Source organism: Clarias gariepinus, chromosome 10, assembly GCF_024256425.1.
Source record: "Clarias gariepinus isolate MV-2021 ecotype Netherlands chromosome 10, CGAR_prim_01v2, whole genome shotgun sequence".
Taxonomy (NCBI): Eukaryota; Metazoa; Chordata; class Actinopteri; order Siluriformes; family Clariidae; genus Clarias; species Clarias gariepinus.
The window spans coordinates 33,032,756-33,060,000 of record NC_071109.1 but is presented as its reverse complement, the minus strand read 5'-3'; the positions used below and the strand labels follow the sequence as shown (position 1 = coordinate 33,060,000).

Below are 27,245 nucleotides of genomic sequence, written 5' to 3'. Positions count from 1 at the left end.
GCCACGCCTCCTTTATTGATAACGACAGACAATAAGACAGAGGCCACACCTCCTTTACTGCTATTGACAGGCAATAAGACAGAAGCCACGCCTCCTTTACTGATACTGACAGACAATAAGACAGAAGCCACGCCTCCTTTACTGATACTGACAGACAATAAGACAGAAGCCACGCCACCTTCATTGATAACAAGAGACAATAAACAGAGGCCACGCCTCCTTTATTGATAACGACAGACAATAAACTGAGGCCACGCCTCCTTTACTGATACTGACAGACAATAAGACAGAGGCCACGCCACCTTTATTGATAACAAGAGACAATAAACAGAGGCCACTCTTTTAATGTTACTGACCGACAATAAACAGAGGCCACGCCTCCTTTATTGATAACGACAGACAATAAGACAGAGGCCACGCCTTTCTAACTGATACTGACAGACAATAAGACAGAGGCCACGCCTCCTTTATTGATAACGACAGACAATAAGACAGAGGCCACACCTCCTTTACTGCTATTGACAGGCAATAAGACAGAAGCCACGCCTCCTTTACTGATACTGACAGACAATAAGACAGAAGCCACGCCTCCTTTACTGATACTGACAGACAATAAGACAGAAGCCACGCCACCTTTATTGATAACAAGAGACAATAAACAGAGGCCACGCCTCCTTTATTGATAACGACAGACAATAAACTGAGGCCACGCCTCCTTTACTGATACTGACAGACAATAAGACAGAGGCCACGCCACCTTTATTGATAACAAGAGACAATAAACAGAGGCCACTCTTTTAATGTTACTGACCGACAATAAACAGAGGCCACGCCTCCTTTATTGATAACGACAGACAATAAGACAGAGGCCACGCCTTTCTAACTGACAGACAATAAGACAGAAGCCACGCCTCCTTTATTGATAACGACAGACAATAAACTGAGGCCACGCCTCCTTTACTGATACTGACAGACAATAAGACAAAGGCCACGCCTCCTTTACTGATACTGACAGACAATAAGACAGAAGCCACGCCTCCTTTACTGATACTGACAGACAATAAGACAGAAGCCACGCCTCCTTTACTGATACTGACAGACAATAAGACAGAAGCCACGCCACCTTTATTGATAACAAGAGACAATAAACAGAGGCCACTCCTTTAGTGTTACTGACAGACAATAAACAGAGGCCATGTCTCCTTTATTGATAACGACAGACAATAAGACAGAGGCCACGCCTCTCTAACTGACAGACAATAAGACAGAGGCCACGCCTCCTTTATTAATACTGACAGACAATAAGACAGAGGCCATGTCTTCTTTATTGATAACGACAGACAATAAACCGAGGCCACGCCTCATTTACTGCTATTGACAGGCAATAAACTGAGGCCACGCCTCCTTTACTGATACTGACAGACAATAAGACAGAAGCCACGCCTCCTTTACTGATACTGACAGACAATAAGACAGAAGCCACGCCACCTTTATTGATAACAAGAGACAATAAACAGAGGCCACGCCTCCTTTATTGATAACGACAGACAATAAACTGAGGCCACGCCTCCTTTACTGATACTGACAGACAATAAGACAGAGGCCACTCCTTTAGTGTTACTGATACTGACAGACAATAAGACAGAAGCCACGCCACCTTTATTGATAACAAGAGACAATAACGGAGGCCACGTCTCCTTTATTGATAACGACAGACAATAAGACAGAGGCCACGCCTTTCTAACTGACAGACAATAAGACAGAAGCCACGCCTCCTTTATTGATAACGACAGACAATAAACTGAGGCCACGCCTCCTTTACTGATACTGACAGACAATAAGACAGAGGCCACGCCTCCTTTATTGATGCTGACAGACAATAAGACAGAAGCCACGCCTCCTTTACTGATACTGACAGACAATAAGACAGAAGCCACGCCTCCTTTACTGATACTGACAGACAATAAGACAGAGGCCACGCCTTTCTAACTGATACTGACAGACAATAAGACAGAGGCCACGCCTCCTTTATTGATACTGACAGACAATAAGACAGAGGCCATGTCTTCTTTATTGATAACGACACAATAAAACAGAGGCCACGCCTCCTTTACTGTTACTGACAGGCAATAAACAGAGACCACGCCCACTTTATTGATAACGGCAGAGGCAATAAACAGAGGCCACGCCTCCTTTACTGATACTGACCGACAATAAGACAGAAGCCACGCCACCTTTATTGATAACAAGAGACAATAAACAGAGGCCACGCCTCCTTTATTGATAACGACAGACAATAAACTGAGGCCACGCCTCCTTTACTGATACTGACAGACAATAAGACAGAGGCCACTCCTTTAGTGTTACTGATACTGACAGACAATAAGACAGAAGCCACGCCTCCTTTATTGATAACAAGAGACAATAAACAGAGGCCACTCCTTTAGTGTTACTGACAGACAATAAACAGAGGCCACGTCTCCTTTATTGATAACGACAGACAATAAGACAGAGGCCACGCCTTTCTAACTGACAGACAATAAGACAGAAGCCACGCCTCCTTTATTGATAACGACAGACAATAAACTGAGGCCACGCCTCCTTTACTGATACTGACAGACAATAAGACAGAGGCCACTCCTTTAGTGTTACTGATACTGACAGACAATAAGACAGAAGCCACGCCTCCTTTACTGATACTGACAGACAATAAGACAAAGGCCACGCCTCCTTTACTGATACTGACAGACAATAAGACAAAAGCCACGCCACCTTTATTGATAACAAGAGACAATAAACAGAGGCCACTCCTTTAGTGTTACTGACAGACAATAAACAGAGGCCATGTCTCCTTTATTGATAACGACAGACAATAAGACAGAGGCCACGCCTTTCTAACTGACAGACAATAAGACAGAGGCCACGCCTCCTTTATTGATACTGACAGACAATAAGACAGAGGCCATGTCTTCTTTATTGATAACGACAGACAATAAACCGAGGCCACGCCTCATTTACTGCTATTGACAGGCAATAAACTGAGGCCACGCCTCCTTTACTGATACTGACAGACAATAAGACAGAAGCCACGCCTCCTTTACTGATACTGACAGACAATAAGACAGAAGCCACGCCACCTTTATTGATAACAAGAGACAATAAACAGAGGCCACGCCTCCTTTATTGATAACGACAGACAATAAACTGAGGCCACGCCTCCTTTACTGATACTGACAGACAATAAGACAGAGGCCACTCCTTTAGTGTTACTGATACTGACAGACAATAAGACAGAAGCCACGCCACCTTTATTGATAACAAGAGACAATAACGGAGGCCACGTCTCCTTTATTGATAACGACAGACAATAAGACAGAGGCCACGCCTTTCTAACTGACAGACAATAAGACAGAAGCCACGCCTCCTTTATTGATAACGACAGACAATAAACTGAGGCCACGCCTCCTTTACTGATACTGACAGACAATAAGACAGAGGCCACGCCTCCTTTACTGATACTGACAGACAATAAGACAGAAGCCACGCCTCCTTTACTGTTACTGAGATAATAAGACAGAGGCCACGCCTCCTTTACTGATACTGACAGACAATAAGACAGAGGCCACGCCTCCTATACTGATACTGACAGGCAATAAACAGAGGCCAGCTTCCTTTATTGATAATGAGAGACAATAAACTGAGGCCACGCCTTCTTTATTGATGCTGACAGGCAGTAAGACAGAAGCCACGGCTCCTTTAGTGATACTGACAGACAAGAAGCCAGAGGCCACGCCTCCTTTACTGATAACGACAGGCAATAAACAGAGGCCACGCCTCCTTTACTGATACTGACCGACAATAAGACAGAGGCCACGCCACCTTTATTGATAACAAGAGACAATAAACAGAGGCCACTCCTTTAGTGTTACTGCCAGACAATAACGGAGGCCACGCCTCCTCTATTGATAACGACAGACAATAAGACAGAGGCCACGCCTCCTTTACTGCTATTGACAGGCAATAAACTGAGGCCACGCCTCCTTTACTGATACTGACAGACAATAAGACAGAAGCCACGCCTCCTTTACTGATACTGACAGACAATAAGACAGAAGCCACGCCACCTTTATTGATAACAAGAGACAATAAACAGAGGCCACGCCTCCTTTATTGATAACGACAGACAATAAACTGAGGCCACGCCTCCTTTACTGATACTGACAGACAATAAGACAGAGGCCACTCCTTTAGTGTTACTGATACTGACAGACAATAAGACAGAAGCCACGCCACCTTTATTGATAACAAGAGACAATAAACAGAGGCCACTCCTTTAGTGTTACTGACAGACAATAAACAGAGGCCATGTCTCCTTTATTGATAACGACAGACAATAAGACAGAGGCCACGCCTTTCTAACTGACAGACAATAAGACAGAAGCCACGCCTCCTTTATTGATAACGACAGACAATAAACTGAGGCCACGCCTCCTTTACTGATACTGACAGACAATAAGACAAAGGCCACGCCTCCTTTACTGATACTGACAGACAATAAGACAAAGGCCACGCCTCCTTTACTGATACTGACAGACAATAAGACAAAAGCCACGCCACCTTTATTGATACTGACAGACAATAAGACAGAAGCCACGCCACCTTTATTGATAACAAGAGACAATAAACAGAGGCCACTCCTTTAGTGTTACTGACAGACAATAAACAGAGGCCATGTCTCCTTTATTGATAACGACAGACAATAAGACAGAGGCCACGCCTTTCTAACTGACAGACAATAAGACAGAGGCCACGCCTCCTTTATTGATACTGACAGACAATAAGACAGAGGCCATGTCTTCTTTATTGATAACGACAGACAATAAACCGAGGCCACGCCTCATTTACTGCTATTGACAGGCAATAAACTGAGGCCACGCCTCCTTTACTGATACTGACAGACAATAAAACAGAGACCACGCCCACTTTATTGATAACGGCAGACGAGAAACAGAGGCCACGTCCCCTTATTTTTCAATTTATAAAGTGTATAAGAATCTAAATCAGTGTGTGTGTGTGTGAAACAGGCTCCGTGTGTTGGAGTTGTCTGTGTATTCCGTGTCTGTGTCAGAGGATGCTGTTCGCCGGTTCTTTACGCACACTCTTACACACACACTCACACACCAGCCCCGTCTCAAAGGTAAGAACTTTACCTGTGGTGTGTGTATATGTGCTTGTGTAAATTTTGTGCTTCACCTGTGTGTGTGTGTGTGTGTGTGTGTGTGTGTGTTTAGTGTCGGATGCGGTAGCGATGCAGAGTCAGTGGAGTTTTGCTAAAACGTCTCCGCTGATGACGTCATTGATCTGTAAGGTAAAGGTGTATTCTTACGCTTAGGTTGTGTATCGGACACGGACACCTCTGTCAACTCACACACACCCCAGATACACTTCCCACACACACACACACTGGCGTGAGACAAACTGTCTGCTGTCTCCTTCTTTCTCTCAGGTGTGTGTGGTGTTCAGTATGGAGGAGGTGTGTTCTCACCTGCAGCAGGTGTTAGATACGCTGGAAGTGAACTGGCAGAATGTGCTGTCCTGCATTTCAACACTGCTGGTGTATCACACAGACACACAGGCCTGCCTCAAAGGTACACACACACACACACACACACACACACACACACACACACACCGTCACACATTTACTTAGAGGTGTTGTATTATGTCCGTTAGTATATTGTGTGTGTGTGTGTGTGTATAGGGTTGTTGTCCAGGATGCTGAGCTCGGCGTTTCACTCGTACGATGTGGAGAAGATGATCACCGCCTTCCTGTTAGCTCGACAGGGGGCGCTAGAGGGTCCTGCCATTTTTCCCTCCTACAGCGACTGGTTCAAGGTGTGTGTACATATGTGTGCGCGTGGGTACGTGTGTGTGTGTTTAAACATCACAATGTTAGAAATAATTTTCCCTTCTCTAGCTCTCCTTTGGCGGGGCGAGCGGTTACCATGGTAACAGTAAGAAGTCCTTGGTGTTCCTGTTGAAGTTCCTGTCTGACCTCGTGCCTTTCGACCCCCCGCAGTACCTGAAGGTGGGGTCCAAGGATTAAGACCGAACACTTAATACACTTTACCGTTCAAGTGGTTAAAGTGTGTGTGTGTGTGTGTGTGTGTGTGTGTGTAGGTCCATGTCATGCACCCACCCTATGTTCCGGGGAAACACCGCTCTCTCCTGCAGGAGTTTATCTCTCTGGCCCGGACACGCCTCTCTGACCTCAAGGTTCTTTTTTGATTTTCCAAATCAACCCTGTCTGATCAATGACATCACCTTTGTGATAATTATATCTGACCAATAAGTGTTCTGCACTGCCTCTAACTCCGCCCACACACCCCTCCTCATGCTGTATATGAAGTGCACCAAATTTTTTATTTTTGGAAAATCCTTTTGTGTGTGTGTGTGCTTGTGTGTGTGTGTGTGTGTGTGTGCGCAGGTTTCCGTTGAACAGATGGGTATGTACGAGGTAGTCTCAGGTGCTGCACCTGAGGTTCAGGTGAGTGAAGCGCCCCCTGTTGGCACCCATTACTACATCACTGCTGACATGCATGTAATGTTTCTAATGTGTGCGTGTGTGTAGCCGGAGTGTGTTGCACAGCAGGACGTGGAGAAAGCTGTAGCATTGTTTCAAAGCACTGGCAGGATCCCACCCACTGTCATGGAAGCCAGGTATAGGCACGCACACACACACACACACACACACACACACACACATTTAATAAGCTTTGTGTTTAATCTTGTGTGTAATGTGTGTTTAGTATATTCAGACGGCCTTATTTCCTGTCCCGATTCCTTCCGGCTCTGCTAACGCCACGCATGGTGAGAACACACACACACACACACACACACACACACGTATGTTTGCTGTGTGTCATTCTAAATGTCTCTCTATGTTCTTGACAGCTTCCAGAGAAACCTGATAATCGCATGGCCTTCATTGAGGCACTGAAAAAGTGGGTTTTTCACTCTCTCTCTCTCACACACACACACACACACACACACACACACACACACTTCCATCGTATTATGTATTGAGGATTAGGCACGGCCCTCTTGATGTTATATATTAACACATGGGCGTGGCATAAGTGACTTGTTTATAATTATGAATTGTTATAAGACAATAAACAAGTGAAGTTTTAGAACAATATGACATGTATAATATAACATTGTGTAGTTACCCTGGGGCAGACTCTGTGTGATTAGTGTGTGTGTGTGTGTGTGTGTGTGTTAGAGTATGTAGTGATTCGGGTCATTTACGGGGCAGTGTTGAGCCCCTGACGAAGGCCCTCAACCCTGTCCTCTCCAGAGGGCGCTGTTTTCTTGCTGACCCTGCGCTCGGACATCGAAAAAAATCATTTCACTGTGCTGTAAGGTCCATGTGACAAATAACTGAATCTGAATCCTTATGCCAAATGATTCAGCGATTCACACACTGACTCTCTGAATCGCAAAGGTGATCACCAGGTGATTTACTGAAACACAGGATTGAAGCCAGAATCGAAACAATTCATTGATTTACGGCGTGTAAAGTTAAACAAAAAACCTGCAGCAGCAACTGAACCAAATGAACGACTCAGTGTTTGTGATTCCTTCACCATAATGACTCATTTACAAAACTGAATCATTTATTGATCGAATATCTACTACATACTTACACTTTATAGTATAAATACACATTAGTAACTGTGTGTGTGTGTGTGTGTGTGTGTGTATGTGTGTGTGTGTGTGTGTGTGTGTGTGTATGTAGGGCAGAGAAGATTCCGGCCGCTCTGTACTCCTCCTATACCGAGTCGTGTCTGAGGCAGCAGCAGGAGGCAGGTCAGTCTCTACAACACGACTGTCATCCTCTATGATATATTTTATTTGTAGAAACTATTCAAGATGTATCGTAAGTGTGTGTGTGTGTGTGTGATACAGGTGTGTGTGATCCAAAGGAGCAGGACCCTCAGGAGGGTGTTCACACTCAGTTAATGGAGCTGAGGAGGCTACTGACTACCGAGGCTGCTGAAGGAGGTACACACACACACACACATACACACACATACACACCTTCTCTGTCCTATAGAACACGCGGACGGGACCTTAACGTGACCTAATTTCTGCTGACGGTTGTATGACTGTGTTTTCACACTATCAGAGGTGCGCGCACAGATTGTCAGACTGTCTCAGACGCTGAGCGGTGTGTGTGACCGTCTGGACGAAAAGAGCGAGCGTGAGACCATAACACTGACCCTGGACCCACATACTCCATCACACACACCTCCCGTAAGAAGACACACACACACACACACCGCTGATCTAAGAGCACAATAATATTGTATAAATGTGTGTGTTTATTTATTTTACTGTGTGTGTGTGTGTGTGTGTGTGTGTGTGTGTGTAGGTTGTAAACGTGATCCTGCATGGTTTCTGTGAGTGTGTCATGGCTGCATGTAGGGTCACTCTGCCAAACAGGTAAACACTCTATCTTATTACTTTATTGTGTGTGTGTGTGTGTGTGAATATATAAGTGTGTGTGTGTGAATATATAAGTGTGTGTGTGTGAATATATAAGTGTGTGTGTGAATATATAAGTGTGTGTGTGTGTGTGTGTGAATATAAGTGTGTGTGTGTGTGTGTGAATATAAGTGTGTGTGTGTGTGAATATATGTGTGTGTGTGAATATATGTGTGTGTGTGAATATATAAGTGTGTGTGTGTGAATATATAAGTGTGTGTGTGTGAATATATAAGTGTGTGTGTGTGAATATATAAGTGTGTGTGTGTGAATATATAAGTGTGTGTGTGTGAATATATAAGTGTGTGTGTATATGTGTGTGAATATATGTGTGTGTGTGTGTGTGTGTGTGTGTGAATATATAAGTGTGTGTGTGTGTGTGTGTGAATATATATGTGTGTGTGTGTGTGTGTGAATATGTGCATGTGTGTGTGTGTGAATATGTGCGTGTGTGTGGGTGAATATGTGCGTGTGTGTGTGTGAATATGTGTGTGTGTGTGAATATGTGCGTGTGTGTGTGTGAATATGTGTGTGTGTGTGTGTGAATATGTGTGTGTGTGTGTGTGTGTGTGTGTGTGAATATGTGTGTGTGTGTGTGTGTGTGTGTGAATATGTGTGTGTGTGTGTGTGTGTGAATATGTGTGTGTGTGAATATGTGTGTGTTAGGGCTGGACAATAATTCGATATCAATATATATTGCATTTTTTTTTCAATCACGGTGATACGATTTTTAAACACATTTCCGATATTTCGATATACATTTGAATATATATATATACACACACTGGCCATCTGGAGTACCGGGAGTTTTCCCAGTGTTCCGACTCAGTCAGTACGCAAATATATAAAAAATGACGGAAACCATAATATTACATCTCTTTCCTACTCATATGGATAAGTGCATCGATCGCACGGACGCCGTCGACAAAGAGCGTGTTGTTGCGGGAGAGAGAGGTTGATTTACGACAGCTGTTTATGGGAGTGTAGTCCAGTGCGGGAGATGCATTGTGGGTAATGAGGTCCGGTGTGTGTGAACGCGAATGCGAGATGTAAGCTGGGATATAGAGCCGGAGTTTTGTTTTCTTTTCAGGAGTTTTTAGTTGGATTTAAGAGCAGGATCCACCCGAAAGGTCGTACTATGACCTGAAAATACACGAGCATGAATTAACGGGCTGTTACGCTGCCGCGAGCAACATTACAAATATAGCGGAGAAGCTAACAGTGTGTTTATGTTACTGCGCGTGCGGATGAATTGCCCTCCCTCAATATTAATTAGACACCTTCACTTTTAGTTCACGGAGGGAGAGATATAGATCTTTTCTCGATGTAGCAAATTTCTTTGAGCAAATTAATAATAATTTTAATGAATGAAAAGGAGGAAAAAGAAAAGGTGGAGCTGAAAGTGACACGAAAAAAAAAAAAGCTTTAGAGGTAAATGCTGTGAAATGCTTCAAATGAACAGATTCTGCCTATAACAGGTCAGGGACACCGAGGCAGGATCCAGCAGCCCACCACATCCCACATCATAATACACTGGATCATTAAAGTGGGAATTCATTTTTAAAACCACATACTAGTATAAAAATATAACAAACAAAAAAGTATCACTGAACATATATTGGGTCGTATTTGTAAAACAAGGAAACAAAGGAAAGAACAATAAGTTCATTATTCAAAGTTATTCATATCAGTGTAGTTAGTATGATTGTGAAAGTGTTATAACTCCACCTGGCACAGTTTCACCCCAGTGGAACAATCTGACTACATGTGCAGTGCCATGGAAAAGTATTTGCCCCTTTCTAGAAACCTCTAGCGCCTGTCATAGGGTGTCAATGTTCCGTCCAGAGCAATGTGTTTTTGTTGTTGCTCACTCTTTATTTTTATTTTTTTATTTTTGTTTCTTTATCCTGGCTGTAGCAGTTTGTTTGTTGTTTCAATTTATATAAATAATCAGCCTGTTCTAGTTTAAATGGAAATATATTATAATTATTTTATTTTATTTCTTTTTTTTTTTTTTTCCGGCCTGTCAGTATCACAGATAACACATAGCAGAGTGTATGTGTAGCTGTTCTATCATCATTCACAGCCATTTTTTTTTTTTTTTTTTTTTTTGTTTGTTTCCCATATTATAACAGACAAGACTGGGGGACCAAAGAAAGAGAAGAGAGTAAAAAAAAGAAAAGGGAATAAAAATAAATAAACAAACAAACAATTGAGGGAAAAAAAAAAGGGAAAAGAGAAAAAAAAAAAAAAAGGGAGGGGGGAGAGAATACAATCAAAATTTGCTTCCGCACCTGCCGAAGAAAAAGAGAAAAAAAACAACAGAAGACACAACAGCAGAGAAACCGCAGCCACAACCAACACCTGCACGACTCGCGGCAAACCACAAATCCCAAAACCTGAATTATATTATTATTAATAAGCGTTTAATAAGAGTTTTCATTTATTTGGTAGTTTATTTCACATTTCTTTTTTGTAAAGGATAAATAAAAATGAAAAGTGAACCTTATTCTTTTTGTATTGTTTATATATATATATAATATCGTCCATATCGATATCGGAATTGTATCGTATCGACCAATATTAAGAAATATATTGTGATATAAATTTTTGCCATATCGTCCAGCCCTAGTGTGTGTGTGTGTGTGTGTGTGTGTGTGTGCGTGTGTGTGTGTGTGTTTGATTACAGTTACTTTAACACCCAGATATAGTTGTTGTTGAATTCAATCATTTGTGTGTGTGTTTGTGTGTGTGTGTGTGTGTGTGTGTGTGTGTGTGTGTAGGCAGTGTCCGTGGGTTGGAGTGTTTCTAAACATGTTACTAGGACACACACAGCTGTACACACACATCCTACACAGAGTTCTGCAACTTCTCTGCCTCCAGGTAACACACACACACACACACACACACACACACACACACACACACACACACACACACATGCAATGATTAGTTTACTTAATAACTCTAAGTAATAAAGTGACGGTACACTCACCAGCACTAGAGGGCGCCAATCACTCAGAATACAATCACAGACCCAATTCATCTGAACTGGATATACAGTTTGCTTGTACAGCTGTGGTGATGTGTGTGTGTGTGTGTGTGTGTGTGTGTGTAGGGGCCGTCTCTGTCTCCCGCCCATGTCCTGGCCCTGGCGGTGTTGGTGGTGGAGCTGCATGTGTGTAGGGACAAGTTTCCCCCAGTGGACCTGTCTCACTCCACCTGTCTCACACACTCTACCCGTCTGTCTCCATCCGAGGCCCTGAGTGACGCTTTACCTTCTTCCACTGGGGGCAGCATGGAGTTCTCTCTTAGGTCTCTATCTCACACACACACACATAAAAAAAAGAATATTACTTCATTCAGTTGGGTCATAATTTATAAAGTTTGTGTGTGTGTGTGTGCAGGTTCTGTGTTTTAGCAGTGTGTTACGCTCTGTGTAAATCCAGTTCACGCACTGAGGAGCTCACACACTTCATTCCCTCTCGCCTTTATAAACGGGTACGTACTTCTCTCTCCATCATCCCTCCATCAGCACCTCGCCTTTATTCCTCTAATCGTCCTGCAGGCGTCTTTCACATCATTCTTGTGTGTGTGTGTGTGTGTGTGTAGCTGCTGTTCCTCATGCCAAGGCTTGTGCCAGAGCTGCGGTCAGGTGTGTTAGCAGCAGTGAGACGGGTAGATGAGGAGGGGGAGAAGGAGCGCACAGACGAGGGGGAATGTGTGTGGGCGTGGTCGAGTGTGACCGACCGCAAGAGGAGTGTGAGGAGCTCTGTGACAGCGCTGTGGGGACAAACATCTGTCAGGAACCTCTGGAAACAACCGGGACACCAGGTAGGACACACACACACACACACACACACACAAAGAAATACTTGGATTCCAAAAAAAAAATTAGCAACCTAATGTGTGTGTGTGTGTGTGTTCAGTTGTCGTTTTCTGACTGGCTGATGTTTGAGCTTCGAGTGCAGCGCAGTGAAGATGCGCTGTCTGATACAGAGAGGTACACACACACACACACACACACACACACAGTGTGATATAAATTGAACTCTAACAGTGAGGTGTTGCAGGCAGGTGTACCAGCGGTGGGCGTGTCAGCAGTGGCTCCTCCCCCTGTGTGTGAGCTCTGGAGGCTGTGAGGGAAACACGGTGACGGCGTGTACACACATCGTCAACGCTGTCTTGGATATAGGGTCAGACACACACACACACACACACACACACACACACACAAGCTGCTTATGTGATATCAGACAGATGAATGTGTTTGGAGAAAATGTCTCTGATCATTGTGTGTGTGTGTGTGTGTGTGTGTGTGTGTGTGTGTGTGTGTGTGTGTGTGTGTACAGTGTGTCTCCAGAGATGTATTTCCCAGTTCCACCTCACACAGATTCCTGTAATGTAGACATCCTGGCCAGACTGCAGGTATGCTTATAGGTGTGTGTGTGTGTGTGTGTGTGTGTGTGTGCCTACAATAACAACATTCAGGCGTGAAACGGTCCAAGTTTTAGGGAATAATAAATGGATTGCGCAATGGATTTCTGAGGAAACAGTAATAAGTGCACCCAGGCACACTTAATAATTAATAATAATAATAATATTTACTCCTTTTTATTTTGTTTTATAGCTGTTTATTCATAACTAACGATAATTAAGCAGAAAAGTAAGCGAAGTGTGACCCGAGAACAAACCGTACAAACAGAGAGAAAGAAATAAGGAACTTAAAAGCAGAACGTAATGAAAAAGTCCAAAAGTTCTTTGCCGAAATAAGATCAACAGAGACGCTTAGGAAAAGTTAAAAGAAATAACTTTCAGTTCCGTTTTTTTTGGACACAGAGCACAGATGGCCGGACTTCCTGTTTTAAAGCTAAAAAACGAAGGGGTCAATAGTTAATAATCAAATCCATTACTATCCCTTACTTCACTTTATATTACACTACATAACCAAAATCAATCAGTGAAGGTTGTAACTTTTTGGATATTAAGTAATTAATTAATATAACTATAGTTTATAACTAATCCACAAAGTATAGGTATATTATCAAACGTCAGTGTTTAAAATCATAAAGGTTAATAATCAAATTATGATTTAAGAGGAATATGATTATTTTATTAATCAAAATATTAATGATTAGTCTTTTAAATAAGGAAAAAGAATAATTATGCAACAAAAACTAAAATATTTAAAATAATATAATCTAATGCAATCAAGCTTTGACTAAATTAATAAAATGTACACCCTAACTGTACTTAGTCAGGGTGTTCTTAGACCCTAAGTATTAAGTCCAATAATTATTCATTATAATCTTCAGATCATAAAAAGAATAAATAAATAAAGTATAGTAAAACTAAAAAATTAACCAATAAATTATTTCAATAACTTTAAGAACAGTTATTGAATAGAAATAGGAAAATAGGAATATGATTATTATGTATCTTAGAAAAAGCTTAAAACTTTCTCCGACGAAAACCCAAGTCTTAACCAGCAGTGGTCAATCGTCTGGTTAAGAGAACAGGAACAAACCAAAACAAGATCTTTTAGGCCGACCCAGACATAAATAAATATGAGATGAGAGGGCAAAATTACGTCATGGGGAGGTGCCATATCAATCGGACCTGAGCAAAATTAGCTTGCATCTCATGAATATTAAGTAGTTTCTTGACTAAAGGAGGAGCAAACAATGATGTAATTGCTAAGTGAAGGTATATGAACCATGTAAAATTGGGGAAGTGACGGGATCTTGCAGAATTTTCGTGGAGTGTCTGTTGTCTTCTGGCTGGCCAGTCCAGTGCTGTCCGTTTACTCTTGGTTGCAATAAACTTGTTTGCTCTTTCAGTACTTAAGTAGTTGTTGGGTTTGTGTTTAGAAAATTGGCATAGTTCATAAAACATTTGCCACGATATGTGGAACTCCACTATAAGCTAAAACACCGGTCGTAAGAGCAAAAATATCATCATCAGTCCGAGCTGAGAGTGTGTACGATACCTGAACTGAGAGATCAGTGTTGTTATGTGCAAAAACAATCAAAATGTTGAGTAAATGCGCCGTTACGAACAGTATGTGTGGGATTTAATAATCTACTTTAAAATAATCTACTAATGCGCTACTGTCTCAATGTAAACAAACACCTGCACCAATAGATATTAATTAGAAAAGATAAAGTGAATATTTTGACTGGGATTAGTTCATATTTTCACTTTGGCTGAAATAACAGCGCTGAAGTGGTATAAGTGAATTTTAACACGCTGGAGTGGTTTTAAGACAAAACTTCATCTTTATCCTTTTATCTACTTTTTCCATTTCTCATCTGTGATTCACTCTCCGATTACCGAACAGGGAGTGTATTTGTCTGAGCACCAAAGAAGGACAACTTAGTGTAAACAAGGCGTAAGATACTCAACCTTACAGAATGGGATTTCTTTGTATTAATAAGTTAGACAGAGAGTTCTGCTGTACAGAGAGACACACAGACATGGACGTGGGCTTCAACCTCAAATAATAATAATATTATTATTATTGTTATTATTATTATCACTGATTACATTAAAGAGGAGCAGATTATTTTTAGATTTAACCCTTTAATTATTTCTACAAACTCTTTGACAGGTATGCCAGGATAAATTATATCGTGATAGCTTTGTGTGTGTGTGTGTGTGTGTGTGTGTGTGTGTATGCAGGAGTTGCTGTGGGAACTGCAGTTCACACGCAGGAGTAAAGTGAGAGAGCAGCGTCTCTTCCTGTGGGATCTGATGGATAAAAGATGCTCCATGACCTTTGACCCTAAAAATGTCAGCTCTGAATTGGAGTTCCAGAGAACTCTACAGGCCTGCAACAGGTACACGCTCACACACTCACGCTTACACACACACACACACACACACATGCTCACACACTCACGCTTACACACACACACACACGCTCACACGCACTCACGCTCACACACACACACCCACGCTCACACACACTCACGCTCACACACACACTCACGCTCACACACACACTCACGCTCACACACACTCACGCTCACACACACTCACACTCACGCTTACACGCTCACACACTCACGCTTACACACACACACACGCTCACACGCACTCACGCTTACACACACACACACACGCTCACACGCACTCACGCTCACACACACACACACACACACACTCACGCTTACACACACACACACTCACGCTCACATACTCAGACACTCACGCTTACACACACACACACACACATGCTCACACACTCACGCTCAAACAAACATGCTCACACACACGCTCACAGAGTACTCGGTGCTTACGACTGTAATGTTTATACATGCGAGTACACGTGTGTGTGTGTGTGTGTGTGTGTGTGTGTGAGACAGTGTGATCCTCGCTGTTCCGTCTCCGCTCCTGGTGTGTGTGTGCACTGCTGGAGTAAGAAGCACGCTGGACTGTTCAGCGCTCATAAATCACATCAATAATCACCAGGTCCTTCTCTCTCACACACACACACACACACACACACACACACACACACACACAGCTGTTTCCCTGTTGTTTATTAGTGTTGTTGTTGTTGTTTATTAGAGGAGGGTGTGTGCTCCTGAGGCTTCTCTTTCCAACTCCTTGACGAGCCACTTCCTCTTGGTAAGCCCCGCCTACTTAAAAAAACAACAACAATCATATTCATGGCAGTGCTTCGAATCTGATCTCTGTGTGTGTGTGTGTGTGTGCGTGTGTGTGTGTTGTAGGCGGTCCTCAGTGCGAGTGTGTGCTGCGAGTCCCCTGTTGAGGCCGTTAATGCGACTCTGTCTCAGCTCAATGTGCGCTGTCCCCTTCTGCTCCTGTCCGCCGTGGTAACACACACACACACACACACACACATATATACACACACACTACGCATACAGACACACTTTATACTTACTGTACACATCCAGACTGTACATATTCACACACAAATTAATTTTTATATTAATAATATATAGCCGTGTGTGTGTGTGTGTGTGTGTGTAGCGGTGGTGGGCGTGTCTCTCTCCGGTGTTGAGTTCTACGTGGGAGCGTGTGATTGGAGGGCAGCAGCCTGAAATGCTACAAACACTCACTGACTGCACAAAGTGGGCCTGCAGGTGACACACACGCACACACACACACACACACACTATAGTTTTAACTTCTTGAAACCTGGTAACTAAACAACTTTTTACATTTGTTCACTAGTAATATGTGTGTGTGTGTGTGTGTGTGTGTGGTCAGGTGGGTGAGGGGTCTCCGAGGTGACGTCCCCCTGGCTCCTGCACTGGTGTTAGCGGCGTGTGTGCACGGAGCAATTGAACAGCAGGGCGGCGACGCTGAGCTCGTTAAAGCTAATTTTACTCTGATTCAACGGCGCAGAGAGGTGAGGGGCGCTAATACTAACGAGTACATCTCTTACTATTGAGTGTGTGTGTGTCAGAATGAGCTTTAGCGCCCTAAAACTTCCCTGGTGTTAAAAGTGTAAAAACAGTTCAGTGTAACAGTTTTTTTGTGTGTGTGTGTGTGTGTGTGTGTGTGTGTAGGTGCTGGTTTTTCTGCTCTTCTTCTACATAACAGACTTCCTCTCTGAACACATCTCACCACAGGTAATGTGCACACACACACACACACACACACACACACACACACACACACACAGTATATAATACAGAGACTGAGATTTGTGTGTGTGTGTGTGTGTGGTGCAGGGTGTCCGGAGTGTGTCCGGTGCTAAAGCCCTCAGCGTTTCTCTTATCACACTACTGGCCGACTCTTCTGATTGGTTGTCCCTGTTCGACCAATCAGAGCGCAGTATGGAGCACGAACATCGCTCAGGTGTGTCTGCTAAATTTTGTATTAATCTATCTCACACACACACTAATAATCAATAGTGACGATAAGGTGATGGTGTAAATATTTCCCAGGAAAGCGCAGTACCTACGCGACTCTGGTCTCCATGGTAACCACGGACCTGTGTTCACGCCTGATGCCGTTCGCGTTGTTCAGGTGAGGCGGCAGGTGGTTCATATTTAAATGTTAAACCGAACACCTATCTAATTGTTTATTTACTATTTAGCATGATGGTGCTAGTTAGCTTTAGCGCACTATGTGAGGTCATGTGACCACTGTGTACACCAGAGGCATGATGGGGATTTCAGGAAATAGAGGCGTGACGATGAGGTCACGTCACACTATACTATTCTTACACTCCTGTGTGTGTGTGCAGTGTGCTGGAGGATGTTGATGCGAGTGTGTTGAGCAGAGTGATGGCGGCCCCAGGGTTCCTCTCCCCAGCTGTGATGTCATACAACGCACTGATGGAGCTCTTCCTGCTCGGACACACCGCAGACGTCAGGGCCGACACACTGCAACAGGTCTCTCGCATTGGGACACACACACACACACGGCCCTACTTGTGTGACAATACTGTGTTTAATCATTATTACTGTGTGTGTGTGTGTGTTTCAGGTACTGCGTGCAGCTCAGCGTATTGTGTTAAAGAGCATCTCTTTGATTCGCCCAGGCTCCATCACACACACCCAGTTAAGACAGGTATGTATACCCATAAACACACACACTTGTAGACAAAACTCAGTGTATAGCTTTTACAGGTATAACGTTATGCAACACTAGTTTAAAAACCCTGAACTTTTTCATTTATTAGGAATTAAATTCATAAACAAATAAACTTGTAAACATCGCCAGACTGGCCCTTTACACATGAAGGCACTTAAACAAACCAAAAAAAAACACAGCCACGGCACTATTTATAGCAAACTGTACAAACACTGCTCCTCTTAAATATTTAAAGGATTGAAAACTTTATTCACACTATTTGCTATAGATGGCGCTGTTTATCAGGTGCAGCAGGAGGTGATTTTCCTTCACATTGGTTTACAGGTTTTTTTAGTCACTGTTCTAATGAGTCACATGACCTGCTGCTTCCTCTCACCAGCGCCCGCAGCAGGTCATGTGACTCTTTCATTATAACGTGTGACTGTGTGTGAAAGGTGTGTGGAATAAATGCAGGTAAAGAGAATCAACCAATCAGAGAGAAGCTCACAAACATCATGTCCCTGTGTGTTTATTACAAAATCAGTATATACACCGGTCAAATGTTAAAAAAAAATACTCAGAAAAAAACACACACACTTTATTTACTGTTAGGTGTTTGGTGCCCCACGGTTCTGTTCCAATTCATTTTTCCCTTGTGCACTTTCCTCCTACGCGTCAGACGAGTCGAAAAACATGTACAGAAATAAATAAATAACACTGCTGATGAAAACAGGAAGAATGAAATAATTCATATCGCAAACGATCAGATTCGTGGTTTATTCAGCATTGCCAGATCCACAGTTTTGCTTTGTGACCTGGGGTTGGTTTATTTCTGTTCATGTTTGTGTGTGAGAGGTGTGTAAATATTACACACAGTATAATTGTTATTAAATAACATATTTATTGTGATATAAAATGGCGTAGATGGGTTTGAGGAATATTTTAGGAGTTTGGTGAGGGGTTGATTTCTTCACCTGAGTCCTGTTCCTCATGCTAATCAGCATGCTAGCTCATGGTTTCATTTCCAAGCGACTGTCTGTTTGACAAACACACACTCCTCTACTGCTTTAGGTGTGTGTGTGTGTGTGTGTGTGTGTGTGTGTGTGTGTGTTATAAACAGTTTTTCTCTCTCTTTCTATCTCAGATGGAGGCGGGCTGCACGGAGCTCGACCCCGAGGTGGCAGCTGCACTCGCGGCCCTGTTGACCATTGATGACCTTTGACCTGCTGACTTGCACTGATTAGAAGACGTCGGTGTGTGTGTGTGTGATGAGCTCTCTCTATGGAGGAGGATTGTGGGTAATCATGGGCACGCAATGGAACTCTGGGAAGTCTATTCGACACAACCGGGAACAGGAAGTAAACGGACTGGAGTGTGTTCTGTAGAGTGAAGCGGAACACAAACACAGTGATGCGGTGAAGTGCACTTAATGTGTGTTGAGTGTGCGCGGGAGTGACTGCTCAGCCCACCGTGTGTGTGTGTGTGTATATCTAAAAGACATGTAGGACACTCCTCCTGACAGGTGTTCTAATGAGGACCTTCAGAAAACACACACACACAGAGCTGTAACGAGCTCCCTATGTAGGGACTTTTGAGTGATTTGTAACACAGCCGGTGTGATTAGTGTCACTGTGTGTGTGTGTGTTAAACACTGTAATACACTGTGTAACTGATAAATCTGTCTGCGTGTGTGTGTGTGTGTGTGTGTGTTCACTCTCAGCCGGTGTCTGCCGTGTGTGTGTTGTGTTCCTGTAACAGCGGGTGCACCATGCTCATGTGGACATTCAGGTTGTGCGCTTTCTCGAAGCGCCGCTCACACACGCTGCACGCAAATTCAAGCTCCGCCTCCGCCTTGTGCTTGGTCATGTGATACTTTAGAGACGCTCTCTGACGACACTGGAACCCACACACTTCACACCTGCAATATACACACACAGGGTTAGGCTGGAGCTCAGTAGGTTAGTAAGTGATGTGTGTGTGTGTGTGTGTGTGTGTGTCTCACTGTAGCGGTTTTGCTCCTGAATGTCTCATCTGGTGCACAGAGAGGTGTTTCCTCTGTTTAAACGTCCGACCGCACTGATCACAGATGTAGTTCCTTACCTCTGAAACACACACACACACACTTTACACACTCTACATACAAACACACAACGTTGTGTGTAACATGTACATTATATACACACACTTCAGGTTAAACACGTTACACACTACACATTAACGCACTACACACTATGAATATTCTACTATCATACACACACACTTAAATAAAGCCAAACGTTTGTTGTATGTTTTTTGCCCCACCCCTTTGTTTGATTGCCAGCTAGGCTCCTCCCACTGGGCTGAATTTTAGCACTCCAGTCACCTGTTTAACAAAGTCCTAGCATTGCTGTTACCAAGTGAGAAAGGCTACTGTAGGTTGGGCTATTTCCATATTTCAGCCCCTATACACACACACACACACACACACACCTGTGTGTATGAGTTTGACGTGTCTCTGCAGGTAGCGGTCGATCAGGAATACTTTGTTGCAGCCGGGATGAGGACAGGGCCGCTCCCTCACCTCCCCGTGGTGCTCCTTCACATGCTTCTGTGGACACACACACACACACACACAACGTTAGTAGTGTAAAGTTTCAGTGGTGTTTATTGGCCTGTGACTCCAGCATCTAATCACACTCACAGCTCAGGAACCGGGAGAAGCACACTGAAGAGTATTGTGTGTGTGAGTTATTGTGTGTGTGTGTGAGTGTATTGTCCTGAAGATAATATCTGCATTTGTTGTTTCAAAAACAGTTCTGTAGTGTCTGTAGTCAGGTACTGGTCTGGCCTGTGATGGTACTGCAGATGCACCATAAGAAGTAAATTACTGTACAATATATGTTTCTTTTTGTTCCAATTTTGTAATTACATTTTGAAGCAATAAATAATTTATGATTAAATATTCTCATCGCCAAACTTTTTTTTGCTTTTGTAAGCTCATGGAGAGGAGAACCCTGTTAAACTAACGTCTGCACTGTGACCCTGAGAGTCAAAACAAAGTGGGGAACAAACAGCTTCAAACTCAGCTTTTTCTTTATCAAGTTGCTCTTCTGTAATGACGACCTCTCCGACCGAAACCTTCTCCAAAACGTCAGTCCCTCTCACCCAGCTGTTCTGTACGTAACATCAGATCAGGACTGGTGTGTTCTGTCCATGGGAAGTCAGGAATGAAAATGGTGCAGCACAGTCACCATCAGAACCACACGGTCCGTGCACACTGTGGGCGGGGCATGTGGTCTCTCCGCCTGTCTTGTGTATGTGGAAGAGTGCGGATGGCGCGAGGGGGGTGAGGGGAGGTTCCCAACAGGTTACCACTCGCTTGTGTTGTGTGTGTGTTACTGTTTTGTGTGTATAAAACACCAACACAAAAACAACTTTTATAACAGTGTGTGTGACAATAGTTTAAACTTGTTTTAGGAGCTTCACAAATGACTGTGTGTGTGTGTTGACCTTCATCCCGTCCACTCCTCTGTACACTGCCGTACAGCCCTGATGGGGACATTTATAGATGGTGGGCAGTTCCTCTCTGTAACACACACACACACACAACGTTTAATTTTCCACAATTGTTCGGGACACACACTTGTGTATGCATGCAGTGACTGTATAGTGTGTGTACAGAAAGAGAGAGTGTGTGTACCGCTCTGATTTGATCTTCTTCTTCCAGCCAGGTTTGGGTCCGGGCTTCTTCCTCTTTTTAGGCTGCAGGTTCTTCACATCTTTACTTTTCATCTTGTTAGGGCTCAGTCTGAGGACAGATATACACACACACAGACAGAGCTCCTTAGATCAGACTGTAGATCAGGTGGTCACACTGTGAGATGTAAACCCTATCGGTTTAGATCTAACCCTAACCCGAGCTCCTACTTAATACACTGTTTCCCCAAACAGAGTACATTTACTGACCCTTTTTAAAAATCTTTCGTCCGCGATCAGTTAACTAAATTCTAATTTTATTTGTCTCATACACAGTATGATATGTAGTGAAATTACAACCGTCCTTGACCTAAAAAAAATTAAGTATAAAGTTAAGTATTGTAAATTAGATTATTTTAAGTAAAGAATATGAAACCCTAGGGTAAACCCTAACTGCATCACAGCCGTGCTGATATTCAGTACAACAGCATGACCTGAAGTGTGATATAGCTTATTTCTAAATGTTGTTTTTCCCCCAAAATAAATTCAAGATAAAAATGTTCTTCATCTATGAGCAGATTATCCAAGCATTTATTTTTTTTAATTAAAGCAAAACGATTTGCCAATAAAATGTGTAAATACAGCATAAAATCAGTACATTTTATATAAATAGATTTTGATCTTATATGATTTTATATGTGTAATAATGTTCTTATAATGAGGAACATTAAAGAATATTTCCTTTATTCCAGCCGCCTTTATCTGAGTAAGGTTTCATTTTTTTAAAGCAAAAAAATAAATAAATTTTTAGATTTATTTTCTAATTTCAAGCATTTATTTCTGGAAACCAGAAAAAAAAACTTCCTTTGAAATACTCATAATATTCTCAGTAATAAATATAAAAAGGTTTTCTGTGTTACAGTCTGAGTGCGTCAGTCCCAGCTCCCTCCTCTCTGATGCGATTAAAGGTCTAAATGTATATACAGGTACTCGGGTGTGTCTCTGTGTTTGTCTCACATCGTGTCAGGAGGAGTGTGAGCGCCGTCCTCCTCGCTGCTCTTCCTCACCTCCTCCTCATCCTCACTGGAGAAATTCCTGCAGAGAGAGAGAGAGAGAGAAAGAGGAAGAGACACCTGTTACACACCGAACACAGCTGTGTGTGTGTGTGTGTGTGTCTGTCAGCGGGCTCACCTGTCCGACAGGTCGCTGTCCTCTCCACGCTGAGCAGGTGATGGGAGCTGGTCTCCTCGCGGAGCTCCTGGACATAAAGAGAAGAAGGCGGTAAGAAGTTTGTGTGCAAAGACGCTCCTCACTGCTTTATTAAGAACGTTAACTAATAACACATCGGGTTTGTTTGTGTCTCACCGTCCGTCTCCATGGCGTGTAAGCGACTGTAGGCGGAGCTCCGCGTCTGCTCCGTATGGGAGTGGGCGGAGTTTTCTTCCCTGCTTGTGATCGGCTGGTGGTTGTGCGCGTGTGTGTCGTCCCCTTGTCTCTCCCACACGCCGGTGTCCATGGTGTAGGAGTGTCCGTCCCCGCAGCTCCACACCACCTTGGCCACGCCTCCACACTGCTCCTCCAGCACCTCCTGCAGGCCAGGAGAGAAACTGCAGCTCCCCGCGTGCTCATGAGTCCACGACACTAGCCGCAGCAAACAGTGGGGGTCGGAGGTGATGGGCGGAGCTACGCGAGTCGGGAGAGGGCACGGTTACACGCAAACAAGGTGACTGCGGTCCGATGGGTTATCAGGGCTACCACTAGGTGGTGTTTAAACCCTGAGTCTGCTGCACTCTCTTATTAAATGTGTGTGTTTTTATTTATATGCAGAACTGAAGGCTGAACACTTACAGGACTGATCTGACTCGTCTGTGAACGGCGTCCATGTTGAACTGGACCTGAGAGGAAACATAAAGGAGCTGAAGGAGCACTGTAAGCCGTGACGGGGTCGAGTGCCGAGTGTGTGAGGAGTGTACTCACCCCTCAGCGTTGGTGTTGAGTGAGGGTGTTAAGTTGACTCGGTGTCTGAAGGCCCGCAGGATGCCGTGACACTGGTAGAACTGGGCGTGGCAGTCGGAGCAGACGTAGGGAGAGAGTGATGAGTCGTGCCGCACAGCCACGCCCAGCAGCTGCTGAAAGTCCGAACAGAAGCGCCGGGTCGAGTGTTCAGGTGATGAAGGCCAGGCGACCGGGCCGGGCTGTGACCCGAACGCCCGCCGCAGCTTTCTCGCTGAGAACCGGCCATGACACAACCGGCAGATCTGTGTGTTCAGTCTGCCTGCAGCTCAACACACACACATACACACACACATGCAGAGAGCACATAATTATCCAGTATTATTTACATAAGTAGATCATATAAACACACAAGTGTCCCACACCCTGTCCATGCCCCGCCCACCACATAATGCACAGTTTAAGGAGGGTCGCATCTCACAAGGTGCAGTTGGTGACTCCCTCAGTGAAGGGCGTAGGGAAGGTCTAGGGACCTAGGGTCTGCAGGTAACTGTGTGTGTGTGTGTTCCTCTGTGTCTCTGCAGAGTGTGTGTGTGTGTGCAATACTCACCAGTCTGTGTGCTGTTGTGTGTCTCCGCACTGTGTGTGTGTGAGTGTTTAGCTCGTTTAGCCCGACTCTTTCTCCCCTTCATTACTCAGCACTTCTTCCTGTTGGATCAATCAGCACACCGGAAACAGCGCGCGCACTTTCCTCTCATTAAACACACGCGCGCAACCATAAGAGCCATAAACCCTCCCTGCAGGATGATTTACAGCGATTACGGACCTTATAAACAAAGATAAAATGTTAAATTAAAAGCTGTTTGCGGTGTTTTTTAATGTCTTACACACACACACTGAGGAGAAAGTAAACAACGGAACCCGGAAGTGTTCGTGTGTTAATAAACGTAGAAGAAATGCAGCAAAGCGCCACAGCGCCCCAAGCGGAAATTAGCGGAATTAACACGAACTACTGTATAAGCTTGTCTCAGAAGTCGGAATTCCAAACTTTTTACAAAATGTTTGAAGATTTTTTATAAATAGTTTAAATTATTTGTTATTTATTTTGTTTTAAAGAATGAAAGGCTTTGCTTTGAATGAATAATATAAAACATTCATACCATTTTAACATCAAGTTAAAAATATATATTTTTTTAATTTCAAGTGTAAAATACAATAGTTAACTTCCATCTTTAAATTCCTTTTTGGTTCCTAATGCTCTCAGATGTGAGGCAGAGTAAGGGAAGAAAGATTAGAGTTCTGAGCAAATCTTGGGCTCACAGCGTCTCCAAAACATTGAGATAACTGGACTTTGTTCTTTTTGCTCAAGGCTAAGTGATCATTAATCGACTCTGGTTGTGTTTCTCGAATTAAGAGGTTATTTCACCATCACTTCAGTAGTGAAAGTTCAACTGTGAAACGTGAAACTCTCTACACTTCTGCCAGATGCTGAAACTCTGCAGGTGTCGACTTGCCTTGCTTCAGCACACAAAAAGCAACATCGTCGTCATCATTATCTGCAGACAGGAAAACCACAAACAGCTGCAGAAGAGACACAGCTGCACATACACACACACACACACACACACACATACACCAGCTCGCAGTCTTAAAGACACAGTGATCACTATCAAAATAGAACATTAACCTCAATCATCCACTTCCCCTCTGGTAGTTAAATCATAACATTTGTTAAAATAAAACACAATGCAGTCAAACAAACTTGTATATATAATACTGTATGGGTGTGTCCAGGTTTTCAGTCTCGGAGTGGCAGACAGGTGGGGGCGACAGGACACTGAGGGCATTGCATTAAGAACCAGTACAGGAGTTGGAGAAACAGAATCAGATTTGTTCCTGTATTAGTAAGAATATAGATGATGATAAGATAAGAAGCTCTTCTGTAACCCATGCAATGTGATAACAGCCCACAATAAACCACAAGCGTAATACAAACCTCACTCACTTATACCACTTTATCCTGTATTCAGGGTCACAGGGGGCCTGGAGCCTATCCCAGGAGACTTAGGGCATAAGACAGGGTACAGGCACTATTGACCAGGAGCCAATCTATTGCAGGGGATAGACACACTCATTCACACACTACGGGCAATTCGGGAATGCCAATTAGTCTAATCTGCAGGTATTTGGCCTGTGGGAGGAAACCCACCAAGAATGGGTAGAACATGCAAACTCCATGCACACAGAGATGGGAATCAAGTCTGGCCGGGAATTAAACCCAGACCCTGAAGGTGTAAGACAACAGTGCTAACACGTTGTGACTCTGCAAATGTAGTAGCGGTCTGTTGTCCAGGGATTTTTACTTTAAAACCTAGATGTTTGTGTTATGGTTGTGGTTTATTATGTTTATGAACTGATATTACATTGGTTGTAACTGATATTACATGATATCACACACACACAATGTTGTTTTTGCAGTGACCTCGTCTGCTGTCTTGAACCATTGTGCAGGTGTTCAGTGCAAACATACTCGAGTGTTAAACTCACTTATTTCCTTTTTTTAGGTCACAAACAATCGTGTAAGCATTTCACTGCATATTTACATTTAGGCATTTCACAGACGCTCTTATCCAGAGCGACTTACATTTTTTTATGTCATTATACATCTAAGCAGTTGAGGGTTAAGGGCCTTGCTCAAGGGCCCAACAGTGGCAAACTGGTGGTTGTGGGGTTTGAACCTGGGATCTTCCGAACTGTAGTCAGAAGCAAATGATGAACTAAAAGGACAAGTAGTTTTTTTTCCCTCTACATTCATGAGATTGCTCTGAATGTGTCGTTACGTTTTTGCTCTAAACTGAAATGTAAATAAAATGTAAATAAAAGCAAAGAAGCCTGGGACCTTTGGTGTAAAGTGTGTACTGGGGGCCTGGTCGAGAGAAGAGGTGCAGGGTTTATTACTAATAAATAAAAAAATCTACAGATCTTCACAGAATCACAGAACTCTTAAGCAAGACTGTGTGTGTGTGTGTGTGTGTGATGTCCTGTCATGTCACAGTCAGGATGTTGTTCTCTTACACACATCCAGTGTTTCCAGAATACACACACCAGATCCACCCTGAGCTGAACCGGATAAAGAGCAGGAAAAGGATAAAATATTTGACTGAAAAGTTGTTAAACATTTTTTTAATGTTTTTATACAAACTCTTCACTTGGTTGATTTTGTAATTTAGTCAGTGTTTGTGTTGTTCTGGTTTTCTTTGTGTAATTGATGATTTGATTTGTGTTTGATCGTGTTTAATTTAAATAAAATATTTACACTTAAACAAAACAAAAGAAAAACGTGTGTGTGTGTATATATATATATACAACACACAGACACTGAGACGGGAAATGGAAAGACATGCAAATATCGCGAGAGTCAAATCATTTCCGGAACCCGTGACACTGACATCTCGCGATATCTCCCTCCCTTCTGTTATTCGCGCTGCATGATCGCGGAGATCTCGCGAGAC

At 43.3% G+C, this 27,245-nt stretch overlaps 2 protein-coding genes across 3 annotated transcripts in view; one reads left to right on the top strand and one right to left on the bottom strand.

The window, feature by feature from the left end:
- The window catches only part of LOC128531772 (Fanconi anemia group A protein), a 23,323-nt gene extending 3,857 nt beyond the window's left edge, over positions 1–19,466 (top strand). Inside the window, exons 10-42 of the mRNA XM_053505909.1 lie at positions 5,085–5,197; positions 5,292–5,368; positions 5,507–5,648; positions 5,762–5,895; positions 5,978–6,088; positions 6,181–6,276; positions 6,488–6,547; positions 6,632–6,720; positions 6,810–6,870; positions 6,955–7,004; positions 7,802–7,872; positions 7,972–8,067; positions 8,192–8,319; positions 8,438–8,508; positions 11,334–11,433; positions 11,669–11,865; positions 11,958–12,051; positions 12,163–12,384; positions 12,480–12,553; positions 12,624–12,746; positions 12,903–12,978; positions 15,232–15,389; positions 15,918–16,023; positions 16,123–16,182; positions 16,287–16,391; positions 16,552–16,664; positions 16,792–16,933; positions 17,094–17,156; positions 17,259–17,385; positions 17,475–17,556; positions 17,777–17,924; positions 18,019–18,102; positions 19,250–19,466. Coding sequence (XP_053361884.1) covers positions 5,085–5,197; positions 5,292–5,368; positions 5,507–5,648; positions 5,762–5,895; positions 5,978–6,088; positions 6,181–6,276; positions 6,488–6,547; positions 6,632–6,720; positions 6,810–6,870; positions 6,955–7,004; positions 7,802–7,872; positions 7,972–8,067; positions 8,192–8,319; positions 8,438–8,508; positions 11,334–11,433; positions 11,669–11,865; positions 11,958–12,051; positions 12,163–12,384; positions 12,480–12,553; positions 12,624–12,746; positions 12,903–12,978; positions 15,232–15,389; positions 15,918–16,023; positions 16,123–16,182; positions 16,287–16,391; positions 16,552–16,664; positions 16,792–16,933; positions 17,094–17,156; positions 17,259–17,385; positions 17,475–17,556; positions 17,777–17,924; positions 18,019–18,102; positions 19,250–19,327 — 3,451 coding nt within the window. The 3' untranslated portion in view covers positions 19,328–19,466. The remainder of the gene's footprint in view (positions 1–5,084; positions 5,198–5,291; positions 5,369–5,506; positions 5,649–5,761; positions 5,896–5,977; positions 6,089–6,180; positions 6,277–6,487; positions 6,548–6,631; positions 6,721–6,809; positions 6,871–6,954; positions 7,005–7,801; positions 7,873–7,971; positions 8,068–8,191; positions 8,320–8,437; positions 8,509–11,333; positions 11,434–11,668; positions 11,866–11,957; positions 12,052–12,162; positions 12,385–12,479; positions 12,554–12,623; positions 12,747–12,902; positions 12,979–15,231; positions 15,390–15,917; positions 16,024–16,122; positions 16,183–16,286; positions 16,392–16,551; positions 16,665–16,791; positions 16,934–17,093; positions 17,157–17,258; positions 17,386–17,474; positions 17,557–17,776; positions 17,925–18,018; positions 18,103–19,249) is intronic.
- On the bottom strand, positions 19,193–24,660 carry znf276 (zinc finger protein 276). 2 transcript variants are annotated; one of them, XM_053505910.1, is made up of 11 exons: positions 24,344–24,660; positions 23,758–24,061; positions 23,629–23,675; positions 23,146–23,463; positions 22,972–23,038; positions 22,798–22,875; positions 21,785–21,892; positions 21,595–21,670; positions 20,575–20,692; positions 20,108–20,207; positions 19,193–20,023 (listed from the first exon to the last, which is right to left on the bottom strand). In XM_053505910.1, the coding sequence occupies exons 1-11, from the start codon at positions 24,423–24,425 to the stop codon at positions 19,822–19,824; spliced, it is 1,500 nt and encodes a 499-aa protein (XP_053361885.1). In that variant the 5' UTR covers positions 24,426–24,660; the 3' UTR covers positions 19,193–19,821. The 2 variants fall into 2 exon arrangements, with proteins under 2 accessions (XP_053361885.1, XP_053361886.1); XM_053505911.1 differs by having other exon boundaries at positions 23,758–24,055.
- Positions 24,661–27,245: the final 2,585 nt, after the last annotated feature.

Excerpts from the sequence above, each read along its gene's own strand:
- znf276 (XM_053505910.1), bottom strand. The coding sequence starts at position 24,425 with ATGAAGGGGAGAAAGAGTCGGGCTAAACGAGCTAAACACTCACACACA. Across the intron at positions 23,676-23,757 it reads CTCAACACCAACGCTGAGGG|GTCCAGTTCAACATGGACGC; the intron begins GTGAGTACACTC and ends GTTTCCTCTCAG. Across the intron at positions 20,208-20,574 it reads CGTCAAACTCATACACACAG|AGGTAAGGAACTACATCTGT; the intron begins GTGTGTGTGTGT and ends TGTGTGTTTCAG.